The 18,261-nt window shown below is 47.1% G+C and overlaps 1 protein-coding gene across 2 annotated transcripts in view; it reads right to left on the reverse strand.

Annotated features, from left to right (window-relative positions):
* Positions 1–18,261, reverse strand: part of SRF (serum response factor) — a 68,572-nt gene that overhangs the window by 2,422 nt on the left and 47,889 nt on the right. For both annotated transcript variants that reach the window (XM_035111160.3, XM_035111159.3), the window contains 3 exons: positions 7,436–7,546; positions 3,004–3,195; positions 1,501–1,577 (listed from right to left, as the gene is read on the reverse strand). In XM_035111160.3, the coding sequence (XP_034967051.3) occupies positions 1,501–1,577; positions 3,004–3,195; positions 7,436–7,546 (380 nt within the window). The remainder of the gene's footprint in view (positions 1–1,500; positions 1,578–3,003; positions 3,196–7,435; positions 7,547–18,261) is intronic.

Consider the following 18,261-nt stretch of genomic DNA (forward strand, 5'->3'; position numbering starts at 1 on the left):
GCGTGATGGCCTCAACTGTCACAGGACAGACTGATGCGCAATCACGTGAAACACACCATTTGCTTCTAATTTCACATGGTTCTCTCATTATTTCACCATATGGAGGTACACATATTGAAGTGGTCAGAGAAGAATATACATGGATTTGTTTTACTTAAAGGTGGTATTTTCTTGTATAAACAGGATTCAGAGCTGGCTCAGACTATCAAATCTCAAAGCCCCTTCTCTTTAGCATGGGCTGAAATTACACCAGAAAGCTTCTAACTAACCATAGTTTCCTGTCTGCCCAAACCAGGAAACTATGGTAACCAGCTGCAGAACAAGTCAGGATATTAGACCATTTTGAAATTGGTTTAAGATCCTGATTTCTTCCAATGCTAGTAGATACTGATTTCTTCCGGTGCTAGTAACCATAGTTTCAGTTTGGATGAAACAAAAAGCTAAGTTAATTAGGGATTTCCTAATTTAATCATAGCTTGATGACAAAGGATAAGTGAAAGGACTACAAAGCTTGTGTGTGTCTCAGGATAATAGTAAGTCAAGATACGATCTCGCAAATATGTTGCACTCATCAAAACATGAAGAAAAAGCAAATCAATGTGATCAAGAGGAAGAAGCAACTACCCTATGGAGGAAAGTTACAAAGTTTGGGGCTTTTTACTTTTTTGGGGGAAAGACAAGTAATGAGGGACATGACAGATTATGTATGCTGTGGAAAAATGTAGGAATATGAGCTTATATCCCACTCCCAGAATATTATAATTCAGGGCCATCCAATGAAGCTGAATGTTGGAATATTCAGACCAGGCATCCCCAAACTTCGGCCCTCCAGATGTTTTGGACTACAATTCCCATCTTCCGCGACCACTGGTCCTGTTAGCTAGGGATCATGGGAGTTGTAGGCCAAAACATCTGGAGGGCCGAAGTTTAGGGGTGCCTGATTCAGACAAAAGAAAGAACTTACATAACACATAGTTTAACTGTGGTTTGTAGCTGCCAAACACTCCAAGAGCAGTAAGCCTAGAACAAACGTTGGTTTTCTCTTTCTTTGTTTGGAGCGAGATAAATCACAAACCCAGGCTTGACTGTAACACTTATCGGTAGTTCCTGGCAGTGTAGCAGCAGGAGTGGGGAGTGAAGCAGCTGTGATTTTCTAATTGTTGCGTTAGCACGCTTGCCTGTTCACACAAAGCCATAGTTTGGCTTAGTGTTATGTGTGAACCAGGCCACTGTCTGCTTTCATCCCTAGGAGCCTTGACGCTTGAATGAAACAATAGAGCAATGCAAGAAAATGGGATTGCTGCAATTCAGTACACAAGGCAACTTGGGAAACACACCTGGTAGCTGTGTATCTTGCTATATGTTCAACAGGGTGCAAAGAAAATTACAGCCAGCCTTTCAGCACAATCCCGTTGCCTCAGAAGCACAATCCCTTAAGGTTCAATAGGACTGCAGTCCCAGTCTGGGGAAAATGTAAGTCTACTTAAATGGCAAACCTACCTGGTGAAGCTGGACAGCTGAGACTGGGATTTGAACTGTTCCTGATGGTGCTGTCAGAAACACCTGAGGGACTCCACCTGCCAAAGAAAACATCACAAGGGTGCCGTTAGCCACTACCCAAAACTAACAGCGCCAACAGCGCCACCTTCAAATGATCCAGAACAATTCAGGTGTAATCATAGTGGCATAAACGAAAATATACCCAGAACAAATATAATTAAAGCTAGAAACAAAACGAGCCATTTCAAAGAGAGCAAGCAATGTTCTATTGAACAAAAGCTGTCCTAAAACATGCTTTATAAAAGCAGTGATCACTGAATCTCCTGCTGAAATGCAGGATGGAGACTCACCGAAATAGAAATGTGTATATATTTCGATAAAGCTTAAGTATATTAAAATATATAAAGCAGCTCCACTGGTCTGTTGTTGTTGTTGTTGTGTGTTTTTAAAAAAGCTCAGCAACTTTTCTGTCCAGATTTTCACTGTTTCAAATATGGCAACCCTACTTACTAGCAAGCAGCTCTGACAAGTCTCCAGCAGAGGTCTTTCTTACAAACTGGTACCTGAGATCCCTACAGATAACTACAAATCCAGGACCTTCTGCAAAACATGCACTCTGCCACTGAGCTACGCATCAAAAACATGCAGGTGCTCCTTTTCACCCTTCTCAAATCTTCCTCTCTGGAATTATCCTCATATCTCTTTCCAAACCCAAGTGTAACTTAACCCTGAGCAGATGTAACTTAAATAATCACACATTCTTTCCTGTGTATTCCCTTGACTCCACTTTCTTCCCCTTCCACTGCTTCAAAATTTAGATTGTAAGCTCCTCAGGGCAGAGTGCTGTCCTCTTCTACTTGGTATCTATCTATCTATCTATCTATCTATCTATCTATCTATCTATCTATCTATCTATCATCGATCTATCTATCTATCTATCATCTATCTATCTCTTTGCTCTGAGGAACCCAACACATGGCAGAATGAAGATCATTCACTCTTTCAGAAACACCATTGTGCATCAGGGAAGACGGATGTCATCATGAGCTGAGCAAGATACAACACCTCAGCCCCACACCCTTCAGGCGATTTTGGGGAGAGCTGTCGTTCTAACCGAATCGCGGACACCAAGCAACACCTGCCCCTGTACTACCCTGTTTCTCATATTTTAAGACATACCCATAAAATAAGCCATAGCAGGATTTTTAAGCATTCAAGGAATATAAGCCATACCCCGAAAATAAGACATAGTGATAGGCGCAGCAGCAATGCCGGCCGTGGCAGGATGAGGAGGAAAAAAATAAAACATCCCTTGAAAATAAGCCATAGTGTGTTTTTTTGAGGAAAAAATAAATATAAGACGTGTCTTATAATATGAGAAACACGGTAGATGGATGCATTTTATTTTGAGAATATTCCGCAAGCTGCTTTGAGAGCCCTCTGAAGCTACAGAAGTGTGATAAGAGCATTCTACGTAAATGAAAAGTCCGCCTCCAGTCTTACCCTGATCCTGGACCTGGCCGTGTGAAACCTGCATTGCAGATGGCGCCTGGGAGAAGGCATTGAGAACGGCAAGGCCACCATCTGTCAGGCCTGATGTAGGCGCGTACATCACTGCGTGAGGACTGGGGTACATCATATGGCCCCCTACGGTGGTTGGCACGGACGAAGTCATGATCGTAGCTGGCAGGGTCACTGGCAAAAGAAAGGGGGGCAAGGCACAATTAAAATAGATGGCATCACACCCACAATGCCTCAGTCCCCTCTGCTGCCTCAGCTTGAGTCTGTTATCTTGCTTGTTTTTAAGATGCAGATCCAGTGAAGATCTATGCATGCAGCCATCAAGCAATGGCTTGAAAACCTCAAATGGAATTCCTGGGCCCATGACCAGCTCATTGCATACATTTGCTTTATAAAGGATTCAGCTGACACAGGAAGCGCAATGCTTTCAGGGCTTCCCAACACCTGCCAGAAAACAGACGTCATGGCTGGCATGTGGGGGTGGGTTGGGTTGAGGACAGGGGTTATGCACATGAGAACACGTCAGCGGCAAGACAACCGGAATACACTTGTCTGCACATACACTTGTCGGTAGTGGCGCCCGCCCTGTGGAACGCCCTTCCATCGGAGGTCAGGGAGATGAACAACTACCTGACATTTAGAAAACACCTAAAGGCAGCCCTGTTTAGGGAAGTTTTTAATCTGTGATATTTTGATGTATTCTTATATTTGTTGGAAGCCGCCCAGAGTGGCCGGGGAAACCCAGCCAGATGGGCGGGGTATTAAAATAATAATAATAATAATAATAATAATAATAATAATAATGCAGGTCTCCTCCTCTTCCAGCCGGCTGCTGGAAAATCCAGCCAGCTCTCGAATTTTGCAAAAACAATAATAATTACACTCCTACACACTATGTTTTGTTAGGGGTATGTTAAAGTGCACACCTAAAGACAAATAAGGAATAGAGATGTGAAGGCCTTGAAAACATGTGGAAAGATTGGGGGGAGCTGTCCCTTCTCATTTTTCAAGGGTCTCCCACCCCACCTTTTTTTTTAAAAAAAATGGGAAACCCCAGGGTTTTCATCTCCTTTTTTGGGAGAAGGGGCTCCAATTTTTCTGGTTTGTTTTCATATCTTCATGTGTCATGCAGGGGTCCTCATCAGGAAACTGGGACTGCCTGCAACTCTCTGCTGAGAGTACCGTCAGCAGCAAACCCCCCCTTTGCTACCAGGTAATGTACAAAATATCCCTGAAATAGGAATTGGGCTGGTTTGGAAACAGCCGCGATAGAACTCCTTTGAATAGAAAGTTGGAGTGTGTGTGTGTACAGTCGTACCTTGTTTTGCGACCAGGATCTGTTCCAGAGCCCTGGATGCTAGATGAAAAGGACGCACGACAAAGTGTCGCGCTTCTGCGCATGCGGCAAACCCGGAAGTAACCCGTTCTGGTACTTCCGGGTTTGCTGTTGCGGACATTCGACAAAATGGATGCTCGACAAAGCAGACTCAAACGAGGTACCTCTCTGTGTGTGTGTGTGTGTGTGTGTGATACACACACACACACACACAGAGTGGTCCCTCGACTTATGAACTTAATCCGTTCCGAATGCACATTCGTAGGTTGAAAAGTTCGTAAGTCGAAACGCGGTTTCCCATAGGAAAAAAAATATTCGGAAAAATTCGTAAGTCGAAAAAACCGCATGTAAGAATTCATAAGTCGAGGAAACCGCATTTAAAGCTGCCAACAGTTTCCGTTCAGATGTAGAAAAATTCGTGAGTATCCCGTTCTTAAGTCGAAACCTACAGATGTCGAGTAATTCGTAAGTAGAGGGACCACTGTATATGCATGCATGCAAGCAAACACCCACTAGATGGCCCTAGAGTAACACTGTATTAGAACAAATACTTTCCTCTAAGTTTCTCAGGCATTCTCCTGCTGGCCTATCAGCACTGACAACGGTCTGCTGATGAACTAGAAGGAGACAGTGACCTTGTAAGCAATGATATACTTTTGCGCAGAGCAGTGCTTGGGACAAGAATGATCTTTAAAAGAAGCTCCGATTGCAGGGAGCTGCGCAAGCAAAGGGGGGTGGGCAGCTCAGGTGCCTCTGCAACAACACTCAATAAGGCCAGACAGGGCACACAGACTGCAAATCTACACAACCGCAAGTCAGAACCAATTGGTTCTGACTTGCGGTTCAATTGGAAGGATGTTCAATTGGAAGGATGTAGGTTCAATTGGAAGGATGTAGGTGTGGTTGAAAGTAAAGCCTTGCAAGGCCTAGAACAAACATGGGCCAGATTTATCCTGCTACCTCATTTCATCCAGGCTACATGGGTAGCCCAGCAAGTTTGGAAAACTCAGCAATGGCCAGAGGATTGGAGAAGATCAGTCTACATCCCAATTCCAAAGAATGGCAGTGCCAAAGAATGCTCCAACTACCGCACAATTGCGCTCATTTCACACGCTAGCAAGGTTATGCTTAAAATTCTACAAGGCAGGCTCAGGCAGTATGTGAACCGAGAACTCCCAGAAGTGCAAGCTGGATTTCGAAAGGGCAGAGGAACCAGAGACCAAATAGCAAACATGCGCTGGATTATGGAGAAAGCTAGAGAGTTCCAGAAAAACGTCTACTTCTGCTTCATTGACTATGCAAAAGCCTTTGACTGTGTCGACCACAGCAAACTATGGCAAGTTCTTAAAGAAATGGGAGTGCCTAATCACCTCATCTGTCTCCTGAGAAATCTCTATGTGGGACAAGAAGCTACAGTTAGAACTGGATATGGAACAACTGATTGGTTCAAAATTGGGAAAGGAGTACGACAAGGTTGTATATTGTCTCCCTGCTTATTTAACTTATATGCAGAATTCATCATGCGAAAGGCTGGACTAGATGAATCCCAAGCCGGAATTAAGATTGCCGGAAGAATTATCAACAATCTCAGATATGCAGATGACACAACCTTGATGGCAGAAAGTGAGGAGGAATTAAAGAACCTTTTAATGAGGGTGAAAGAGGAGAGCGCAAAATATGGTCTGAAGCTCAACATCAAAAAAACCAAGATCATGGCCACTGGTCCCATCACCTCCTGGCAAATAGAAGGGGAAGAAATGGAGGCAGTGAGAGATTTTACTTTCTTGGGCTCCTTGATCACTGCAGATGGTGACAGCAGTCACGAAATTAAAAGACGCCTGCTTCTTGGGAGAAAAGCAATGACAAACCTAGACAGCATCTTAAAAAGCAGAGATATCACCTTGCCTACAAAGGTCCGTATAGTTAAAGCTATGGTTTCCCCAGTAGTGATGTATGGAAGTGAGAGCTGGACCATCAAGAAGGCTGATCGCCGAAGAATTGATGCTTTTGAATTATGGTGCTGGAGGAGACTCTTGAGAGTCCCATGGACTGCAAGAAGATCAAACTTATCCATTCTTAAGGAAATCAGCCCTGAGTGCTCACTGGAAGGACAGATCGTGAAGCTGAGGCTCCAATACTTTGGCCACCTCATGAGAAGAGAAGAATCCTTGGAAAAGACCTTGATGTTGGGAAAGATGGAGGGCACTAGGAGAAGGGGACGACAGAGGACGAGATGGTTGGACAGTGTTCTCGAAGCTACGAACATGAGTTTGACCAAACTGCGGGAGGCAGTGGAAGACAGGAGTGCCTGGCGTGCTATGGTCCATGGGGTCACGAAGAGTCGGACACGACTAAACGACTAAACAACAACAACATGGGTAGCTGGAAGACTCCAGCCTCACAAAGTATTTGGGTAACAGACTTTGCCAGGTGTGGGGAGAGAAAGAAAACCATTAGGGTCACAGTTCTTCAAGCTTGGGTCCTCCTCGCACGTTGTTTGACTACAACCCCCAGCATCCCCTGCCAACTCAGCCGCCGGACATGGATGATGGGAGTTGTAGTCCAATGACATTCAGGGAAGCAAGGCTGAAGAAAGCCGCTTTGGGCATCAATCCTTTCCCTGCTCAGCCTCTCTCCCCTGGATAAAAAGGTAGGGGACACATTTGCTGACTTCTGCTTCTAACTATAGATCGCAATGGCGACTCTCATTTTACATACCCATGAAAAAGAGGGCATGTCCTGCAAAAAGAGGACATGTGGCAACACTGAAAGGCCTAGGTTGGTCGGGGCAGGGGTTCTTAGGCAGTGGAGCCCAATAGCACGTACTCTCCCCCACTGGTCTCTCCTGATTGGCTGGACACCGTGCCTGGGAAGTGTTTCAAACAACAGCAGTCCACTGATAGGAGAGACAAGAGGTCAGCTGACTGGTGACCACAGGAGCCAGCAACCAAGGGATGGAAGCCCAGGGGTACAAAAGGCTGTGGTTGTCTTCTGTGAGTCAATCGCCCTGATAGAAAAGAAAGTTCCCCATTCCCTACCCAGAGTTATGTGGCGGCGAGAAGTTTGGTGGCTGCTTACCTGTCCCGCTGGAAGAGGTCTGGGTGAGGTCAGTACTGCTGTCAGTTGTGGGAGACGTCTGCTGATGCACCTGGATGGCTTGCACGGGAACTTGCTGAGCCACGGCACCACCTAGGAAGCAAGACGGGGACCATTTAACTCATAAACTTGACTTAGCTCCGTTCAGCTCATTGACAACGTTCACCAGACACCTTTCCAGAGCTAACAAGGCAACGTATAAATTACACAGAATCATAGAATCACAGAGTTGGGAAAGACTACAAGGGCCATCCAGTCCAACCCCCTGCCAAGGAGGAAACAGCAACTTCTTTTTAAACTGCTTGGTTTAAAATTGGGAGGGGTGACTAATACCCCAGAGGACAGGATCACACTTCAAAATGACCTTAACAGATTAGACAACTGGGCCAAAGCAAACAAGATGAATTTTAACAACGAGAAATGTAAAGTACTACACTTGGGCAAAAAAAAATATGAAAGGCACAAATACAGGATGGGAGACACCTGGCTTGAGAGCAGTACATGTGAAAAGGATCTAGGAGTCTTGGTAGACCACAAACTTGACATGAGTCAACAGTGTGATGCAGCAGCTAAAAAAGCCAATGCAGTTCTGGGCTGCATCAATAGGAGTATAGCATCTAGATCAAGGGAAGTAATAGTACCACTGTATTCCGCTCTGGTCAGACCTCACCTGGAATACTGTGTCCAGTTCTGGGCACCACAGTTCAAGAAGGAAACTGACAAGCTGGAACGTGTCCAGAGGAGGGCAACCAAAATGGTCAAAGGCCTGGAAACAATGCCTTATGAGGAATGGCTTAGGGCAGGCATCCCCAAACTTCGGCCCTCCAGATGTTTTGGACTGCAATTCCCATCATCCCTGACCACTGGTCCTGTTAGCTAGGGATGATGGCAGTTGTAGCCCAAAACATCAGGAGGGCGGAAGTTTGGGGATGCCTGGCTTAGGGAGCTCGGTATGTTTAGCCTGGAGAAGAGAAGGTTAAGGGGCGATATGATAGCTGTGTTCAAATATATAAAAGGATGTCATATAGAAGAGAGTGAAAGGTTGTTTTCTGCTGCTCCAGAGAAGCAGACACGGAGCAATGGATTCAAGCTACAAGAAAGAAGATTCCACCTAAACATTAGGAAGAACTTCCTGACAGTAAGAGCTGTTTGACAGTGGAATTTGCTGCCAAGGAGTGTGGTGGAGTCTCCTTCTTTGGAGGTCTTTAAGCGGAGGCTTGACAGCCATCTGTCAGGAATGCTTTGATGGTGTTTCCTGCTTGGCAGGGGGTTGGACTGGATGGCCCTTGTTGTCTCTTCCAACTCTATGATTGTATAGAATCTCCTTTCTTGTAACTTGAAGGCAATGCTTTGAGTCCTACCCTCAAGAGCAGGAGAAAACAAGCACGCTCCCTGTTCCATATGAAAGGAATTGCAAAAAAGTTCAGTCCATCCTAGATAGATTAAGATATCAGAAAGCTCTGCAAATTTCTGTATTTTATTTAATCTATATAAATAAAAATATAAATGTCCAGAAATCTCTGAAAGTTCTTGACCGATTGGTTTGAAATTTTGACACAACATTGCATTCCAATACGGGAGTGTTTGTATATACTTAGATTATACAGATGTCACACCTGTGACAGGTAAAAACATGATTTTTTGTAAAAATAGCACCCTTTGTTGGATGTCAAAGGAACAGACGCTATACTACATTCTTTACTCCCAGGATGCCGCGGGGAACGCGGTGGTGCCGTTCCGATGCGAGTGTGCAGAGGGTGCTGGCACGGGTGGCCGGCGGCTCCTTCTGGGAGAGCGGGGGTGGGATCCTCTCCCTCCGTCGCCGCCACCTCGGCTCTCCCTGCCGGCCTCGACATGTCTGGCTTCCCTAAGGACCTGCTGCTGCCCCGTCTGCCCCCTCGCCCGCCGGAATCCGGCGGGGGAAGCGGGAAACCCTCCCCAACATGTCCATATGGTAGTTGGCTCCTTCTTCCAGACCGGGGGCCAGATCCTGTCCCTTTGCCACTGTCGCCTCTCGTCTCCCCCACCCTCGGCATGTCCGCCTAAGATAAGGGATTGCACCTGGACCACCTACCCCCTCACCCACCGGGATCCGCCAGGGGAACCGCCCAGACCCTCCCCAAAATGTGCATATGGTATGTGAGGGGGAAAGAGAGAGGGGTCAGGGTGGAGGGCGATGTTACGCGGGGGAAGATGATGTCACACACCGGGGGAAACAGAGAGAGGGGTGTCATTACGTCATACACCTGTCCTGGGAAACTGGGGTCCTAACCCGTGGCCAGGTACAGGTAGTATTTAATAAAAACACATGTATATACAAAACTGGTCCTAAAACCTTAGTGTAAAACAAATAAGAAATATAGAGAGGTATAGAAATAATAATAATAATAATAATAATAATAATAATAATAATAATAATAATGAGGGGTCTGATTAAGCATCAACATTCCCACTGCAAAAAAGACACCTAGACATTATGGTGACTGTAACCTAAGTTTAAGGTACCTTTTGGCAATTAATAATAATAATTTTATTATTTGTACCCCGCCCATCTGACAGGGTTGCCCCAGCTACTCTGGGCCGCTTCCAACAAATGTGAAAGCATAATAAAACACCTAGCACTAAAAAATTCCCTTTACAGGGCTGCCTTCAGACGTCGTCAAAAGCCATATACAGTAGTTATTTATCTCCTTGACATCTGATGGGAGGGCGCCACTACCGAGAAGGCCCACTTTCTGGGTTCCCTGTAACCCTCAGAGCTGGACCTCAGTGTCAGGGCCTTATATATTAGCTTATATATCTGAGTTTCTAACACTGCTCGAAAGTAAATGAGCAAGGCAAGAAGTTCCTAATCGAACTACAGCTACAAAGATGTGCTGACAACTAACACACCCTCCCACAAGGGATTTCAAGATGAGGCAGTGCTTGCTCACTCATGAGACTCTCTCGCCCTACAGGTCTGCTGCAGACAGACACACAGTGTTCTGGGTAAGCGCGTCTGATCACACCTAGATGCCTGGTTCTCAGCCAGGTGTGAAGACATCCACGAACAGTTTGTTCCGTAGCAACCAATTTCGAAAGCTACACTATGTTTGGCCGTGGAGGTTCCATTGAACTATGTTGGTTGAGAGCCATGAATTTATTGAAGCCCCTTTAAAAACCGCTCAAGCAACTGGCCATTAGTATACATTGTGGCTCTGAAGTTTATTTTACATTGTGTCAGGACGCAGGGCCGTGTTTTGTTTTGTTTTGTTTTGTTTGCACAAATGTTTTTTGGGGGGAAGAGGAAATATTCTCCCCCCCCTCCACGCCACATACACACAGAATCTTGCTACCTGCATACATCCATGCAGTTTAATAATAATTGGATATGCAGGTGCATTCTGCACAATTTATTATTCTGCTTTTGTAGGGGAGAGGATAGCAATCTCCATGATTGATTCAAAATCATGTTCAACTGCAGCCCTATTCCTTCCCCAGTCCCCAGTCTCCCCATTTCATCAAGGCTGATGCATTTCCAGCCCCCTTCTTGCAACGAGTGCTGAAATATTTAAGATGAAAAGCTGAAATTCCCAGGACAGTGAATACTTATTTTCCGCGCCTGCATGCCATGACTGCAGCAGAAAGGAATACAAACAGCCCTGCTTGGAAACCTATTATATGCAATTCCTTTGCTCAGAGCAAGAACATAAAAAGAGGTGTCGGAAGTGAATATTTTTAACTTAAGATTTTAATTCTAAGCATTTTAAATTTAAGAACTAGCACCAAGGTCAAGATAGCTCATGGAGGGACATGTATTTTTTTTTAAAAAAAATCAATTTATTCCAACTTAATGATGCCATTGGAGGAACGCAGGTGGCGCTGTGGGTTAAACCACAGAGCCTAGGGCTTGCTGATCAGAAGGTCGGCGGTTCGAATCCCTGCGACGGGGAGAGCTCCCGTTGCTCGGTCCCAGCTCCTGCCAACCTAGCAGTTCAAAAGCACGTCAAAGTGCAAGTAGATAAATAGGGACCGCTCCGGCGGGAAGGTAAACGCCGTTTCCGTGCGCTGCTCTGGTTCGGCAGAAGCGGCTTTGTCATGTTGGCCACATGACCTGGAAGCTGTACGCCGGCTCCCTCGGCCAATAACACGATATGAGCGCCGCAACCCCAGAGTCAGTCACACTTGGACCTTAATGATCAGGGGTCCCTTTACCTTTACCTTTAATGATGCCATGACCTACAGCAATTAGACATAGGGGAAGTCCAGACTGGTACACACCTTCCTTCTGAAGAGCAGGGTGGGACCAGTGATTCACACAAATTTCAGGTCCCAAGCAATGGGACTAGGCAAGCAAGCAGGGCACTCCTGAGAGTAAGCTGAGTCTGTTAGAGCCTTAGCATCCTTGGAGACAAAGGTGAGCTCTACCCAGCCAGTCCAGGCCCAAGTGCCTCCCCGGTTGCTGCTACTTCCACCCCATTCCTCTTCACCCTGCCACGAATGGGCCTCATGACACACAGGCCGCATGCAAAGAGGACACAGTTGCCTTCCATCTCTATAAACATGAAGCAGCTAGGATAGCTCAGTTTGCAGAGCATGGGCCTCTGAACCTCAGGGTCGTGGGTTCGAGCCCCACATGGGGCAAAAAGATTCCTGCATTGCAGGGGGTTGGACTAGATGACCCCCTGCAATCCCTTTCCAACTCTGTGATTCTATTATTCCTATGAAGAAAGCACTCAGATCGTCTTTGCCCTGGATTAAAGCAACACCCATGTTGCATTGGGGGGGGCGGGGTGTCACATCAAAAGAACTGCCATCCTGTTTGTGCAAGGACTTCCACGGCAGCCCCTCTCCCCACCATGTGCCCTCCAAATCTGTTCTGGGGGGCTCCCAGATCTGTAGGGGTCGCAGGGAGGAGAGGAGGAAGGAAAGTTTGACAGCACAAACAGAAGTCCTTGTGGAAGTGGGACAACTTCCTAGGTCAGGGAGGCAGGAATGTCTGACAAGCATTTAGAAAACACAGACCCACGAGCAATCCATGTTGAACAGCGGGTGGGGAAGAGAGAGGGGCACAGAGCAGGTTTTGACTCATACAATGGATCTGCTGCGTTCCAGCTTGTCTTATTTCCCCATCGGCACTCCCACCCCACTCGGTATACAGGATGTTTATATCTTAAGAAATATTTATGCATACTACCCTAACCAAGAAGATTCTGCTGATCTACACAGCAACTTGAAACTCTTGTGCACACAAACAGAGCAGCGGGAGGCCAAGGGGGGAAAGGCGACCGGTTCAAAGTTTCTAGAAAAAGGATTCAGCCGGCTATTGTCATTTCAGCATGACCTGTGTGGACATTTGGCCTTTTCAACCGGGCACATTGGGCAGGAGAGACAGGTCTATGTCCTCCGCCGTTCAGCTTTGTGGACTTCATGATGCCTCTCTCTCTCTGTGTGTGTGTGTGAAACCTATTTTAAGCCAAGTCTTCCACCGAGCTCCACTTTTCCTATACCAGCACTACCCAATCGGCAAGTAGCCTCCAGAGACAGCAGTACTGCCTTCAATGGAAAGGTGAAAGATAGTAAACCATTCTATCTAATCCTCTCTCCCATTTCTTTATTTAAAAAAACCAACAATAGAAAATCATAAGGAGGCTTCCTATGAGCGTTCATAGGACTGCGTATCACCGAAAGAGCTGGAAGTCGGGGGTGAGCAATCTTTTCAGGACTGGGGGCTGCATTTCGCATGCGGGAGGGGGAAAAGTGGAATGGATGCAGTGTGTCAAGTGTGGCTGTTGGGGCAAAGCAAAAAGTGGACAGGGCACTCCTTCCTTCTCCCACTGTTCATTCAATTCTCTCTCTCTTTTTGCTTGGGAGAAGGGTAAACTGAAGGCTACAACGAGCCTACCACAAGTTGCCTAGTTCAGAGCTGCAAGAGCTTGTTTCCCCACCCACACTATTCTTTATAGAAATAAGGACTTGCTTTTGCACCGACACTTGACTTCAAAGTCGCAGGCTGACTTCATATGCAACTGTCCATGGCCCGCCTGAACCGAATGAAGACTGGGGTAGGTGGGGGGGGGGGGAAACATGCAAAGGGCTTTTGTCAAGCACAGGGTAGCTGCTTCTAAATTCACAGGAAACGATTACACAACCAAGAACCAGAGGGCAGTTCCAAGGAAAGCTGCTTTAAGGTGTTGCAATGCAAACTGGAGTTCCCACGGGCTAAAGGGAAAGCAAGTTTCCGAGCTGTGTGACCTCATCCCAGCCGACTGCATAAATCGCAGCAGCAAGAGCCGAATTTCATACGCGCCATTCTTCTGCCCAATCGCCAGGTTCTTCCCTTGTGGTCTTCTCCAGATTAGCCTAATCCGATTAATTACACCACTTTGAAGATATAACCGGCTCGGCGGTGTTCTCCTTTCCCCAGTTCAATCTATTACAGCGGCTAAGTTATCGGTCCCCAGGGCGCACTATCGCGAGCGAGCAAAACGCTCTGCGCCTCCCACCACAACTGCAACCTCGTCTCACGGCAGAAACAAGCCGGCCCCTTTCCACACGACAGCTCCAACCACATAGGAAAGCGGGCCATCCTGCCACGTGGCGGGCCGAGTGTTGACACACATTTTCTGCAAACGCTCAAATATATGGGGGAGAGGGGGCACAGTAGCAGTTGGCCCAGCGTGTCTGTGGAGGCTACAGGCTTCATACCCTCCAAGTGTGTCCCTATTTTCCAGGGACAGTGCTGGAAAATCAGTGCTTCTGATTTGATCCTGGAATGTCTCTATTTCCCCCACCAGTGATGCCACAGCCAAGCTCAGGGAGGCCAGCGCTTGTCCCGAGAAGTGGCAGCAGTGGCGAGGCCCCGCCTTGCCTGACGCATTGGCTCTGAGGTGGAGACAGAGTGCAAGGCAGAAAAAAAGGAGCCTTGCTTTTTTAATTTAAAAAAAATGCTTTGTGCATCTGCTTCTAACCTTGCCCCTTTCTAAAATTTATTAAAATTTGGTGTCGTCTGCAAACTTGCTCAGGATGCCCTCAAGCCCATCATCCAAGTCATTGATAAAGATGTTGAATAAGACTGGGCCCAAGACAGAACCCTGTGGCATCCCACTAGTCACTACTCTCTAGGATGAGGAGGAGCCATTGATATACAATGCAGACAGGGCCCTGCCTGTCTTATCCCCTGTTCGGCTTTGCTTGCGCCCAGCGGCCTCCACTTGTGCTAATGCTAAACAAGAGTGCCCTCTAAAGGCAGCCCACAATGCTTTTGCTTTTCCCTCAGCAGATAGATTTCCCCTCTCCGCTGGCTAAGCACTCTCTTCAACTGGCAGAAGACAAGCCCGACTGCAGGCTTCCCAGGTTCCCCGCTGGCTCCTGGCGAATGTCCTTCCCTGTCCTCTGGGGCTCGCTCTCTTCCCCTCTCCTACCACTACCCCCTTCTGCCTCTTCCAAGGCTTTTGCCACTGGAGCAGTTGAGTGGGGTCCCGGCACAGCCGCCCGGGGGCCTGCGGTGCCCAGATCTCTACAGAAATAGTAAGATAGATAAATACATCTGAGAAAGGCAAGATAGAAGCAAATACAAATCATGGGCAAACTGAGATTGCTAGTCCCAACTAGCAGTGAAGATTCCAAAATAAGCAACAGGGCACCCAGACTCTGACAGGCAAAAGCCAACCTGCCTTATGTCCATTGTCAGCCTTTGGCTGATTAATATCCTACAGCCTTTTAAACGTATCTGTAAGAAGGAGGTTTTTTCGTCTTGGTTTAATTATGTTTTATCTTGTATTTTATTCTGTAGGACCACCCTCTGCTCTTTTGATGAAAGGCGGTATACACATTTAACAGAGGATAACAATTTAACAAATAATAATCTTTTAATAGTAATTCTTTTAGTTCAGTATTGTCCACACAGGCAGGCAGCAGCTCTTCAAACGGGAGGACGTTACCAGCCCTACCCAGAGATGCCGAGGATTGAACCCGGGACCTTCTGCATGCAAAGCAGATGCTCTTTGTCACTGAGCTACGGACCTTCCTCTTTAACGGGCCTCTAATGGTGGGACTGGGATGCGGGTGGCACTGTGAGTTAAACCACTGAGCCTAGGGCTTGCCGATCAGAAGGTCGGCGGTTCGAATCCCTGCGACAGGGTGAGCTCCCATTGCTCGGTCCCATCTCCTGCCAACCCAGCAGTTCGAAAGCACGTCAAAGTGCAAGTAGATAAATAGGTACCGCTACAACGGGAAGGTAAACGGTGTTTCCGTGTGCTGCTCTGGTTCGCCAGAAGCGGCTTTGTCATGTTGGCCACATGACCTGGAAGCTGTATGCCGGCTCCCTCGGCCAATAATGCGAGATGAGCGCCGCAACCCCAGAGTCGGTCATGACTGGACCTAATGGTCAGGGGTCCCTTTACCTTTTTAATGGTGGGACTACTGAAGACCACCAGCCAAACCAGTGGCAAGGAAACCCGGACACCAACCACAAATCAGCATTCCCATACCCAAGACTCAGCAAAAGGAAAGGAAGGAAACCTACCCCATCCTGCCAGCCTCCCAGTTCTCACGCTTGGTAAGAACATTAGAAAAGCCCTCGCTGGATGAAACCAAAGGTCTATCTATCTGGTCTAGCATTCTGTTCTCTCAGCGGCCAGCCACATGCCTATGGGAAGCCCATAAGGATGACATGAATGCAATAGCCCTCTCTCTCTCTCATGGAAGGGACACCATGGGTCATCTAGTCCAACCCACTGCAATGCAGGAATGTTCTCAGCCTTGACATCCGCCATGACTCGCTGATAGCCCGATCCTCCATGAGTATGGACAGTCAAGGACTAAACACCACCTTCCCCAAATCACTAGCAGTGCATGCGTGTTATTGTTAGGGTGCATTCCTCCTCAAAAAGGCACACAGAGAGGGAAATCAATCAGTGCTCGGCCATTACTTTCATGCATTTTAAAACAGCCATACAGATTGAAAACACCCACATAACAAAGACCAGGGTCTGTTTGTTTTTGTAGCAGGAACTGGCAGGAACTCATTTCCAGCACCTCTCTGGTGGGTGCCATTATTAAAGAACAATGGAGGCGATCGTGGTGAGCTCCAGCACCTATTTTTATAGAAAAATATCACTGACGAGGACAGACCTTTCTCAACTAACAGGGAGGACAGCAGATATGCACAACAGCTCAGATAATAACTCTTCCACCTGTCTGCAGTTGCAGTCAGGGCTGTCGCGGGTTCCTGGGATGCTCAGGTAAAAAGAGGTGCCTCGATCCTTATGCTAAATATCACCAGAGATTTCTAAATGTTTCCTAAAATCCCAGCTGCTTTAGTGAGCTATTAAACACACACACACACACACAGAGGGTTTTATCCAATGTGATGCTTAGTAACTTGTTCCATCAGCACAAAGATGTCTGCATGTGCTACAGAACTTCCCCCACCTCTCAGGCCCACATCACTCCCCCCCCCGCCCCATATGCTCTTGGCTTCAAGCTACAAGAAACCGATTCCAACTAAACATCAGGAGGAACTTTCTGACAGTAAAAGCTATTCAGCAGTGGAACCTCAGGAGTTTGTGGACTCTCCTTCCTTAGAGGGTTTTTAAGCAGAGGTTGGGGTTGGACTAGATGACCCTCAGGTGTCCCTTACAATTCTATGATTCTGGGGATTCACCCAACCCTCTAGCGCAATTTGGGTAGGGTGCTGGCTGCTCATGGTGGGGTGGGGAGGAGTTCTGTTGTGGAAGCAGAAATCCTTGCATTGATGGAACACTTTAGTTGGAATTGTCCCAAGCAAGCCTTATGAGGAGCATGTGTTTAGCCTGGAAAAGAGGAGACTGAGAGTAGATATGATAGCCATCTTCAAATCTCAAGGGCTGTCAAATGGAAGATGGAGCAAGCTTGTTTTCTCCTGCTTCGGAGGGTAGGATTTGAACCAGTGGCTTCAAGTTATGAGAAAGGAGATTCCGACTAAACATCGGGAAGATGCATGCCACCCACAATACACTGCTCAGCATATTGTTTATGCAAAGTGATCTGAAAGGTCCCTTTAATACGTCCTTAAAGCTTCCCCCACCACATATATGCGTACTCCTCACCACTAACCCGGCAAACTTGCTCGAGGAAAGTTGGATGTTCTGCAGCAGAATTCCAGCATATGATTTTAGGCTTTTATGGAACCCAAGCCCTTTTGTAAGGATAAGACAAGAGCTGGCCAGCTTGAGAGCATTACAACAGTTTTACTGCTAACGGCTTGTTGCATCAAGACTGAAGTGCTGTTTATTATTCCTACAGCTGCACCGGCCCCAAGGAGATCCAAATGAGTTCCAGTGCGATTCCCGCAAGGCGGCCTCCCGACTCCCCATCTTCCCCCAGACAATTTGCAGGGTCCGAACTTCCAGTTAAGATGCTACTTTACATCACAGCAACTGCCACAGGTAAGTATTCACCATTTTCCATTAAACCAATCACAGCCAAGGTCAGCGGAGCCAGAAGCCCCTCCCCTCCATCATAGGTGTCAACTTCCGGATAAGAAAATAAGGGAAAATAAGGGATCAGCGGTGGCGCGGCACCGGAAGTCGCTTCTACGCATGTCTGGACATGCGTAGAAGCAACTTCCAGTGCCAGGCTGCCCGTGTCCGCATGTCTGGGCACCAGAAATTGCTTCTGCCCATGCTCGTTGCCTTCATAATCCTGCTTTCGGGTGGGCTTCCCACCGGCATATCTGGAAAACCAGGTGCTGGACTAGACGAGCCTTCAGCCTGCTCCCGCTGGGCCTATATTTTTTGAGGCGAGGGAGTTTGTCCCTGCGCGGGAGGAGAGGCTTCCCTGAAAGC

Source organism: Zootoca vivipara, chromosome 3 (genome assembly GCF_965207765.1).
Source record: "Zootoca vivipara chromosome 3, rZooViv2.hap1.1, whole genome shotgun sequence".
In the NCBI taxonomy this organism is placed as follows: Eukaryota; Metazoa; Chordata; class Lepidosauria; order Squamata; family Lacertidae; genus Zootoca; species Zootoca vivipara.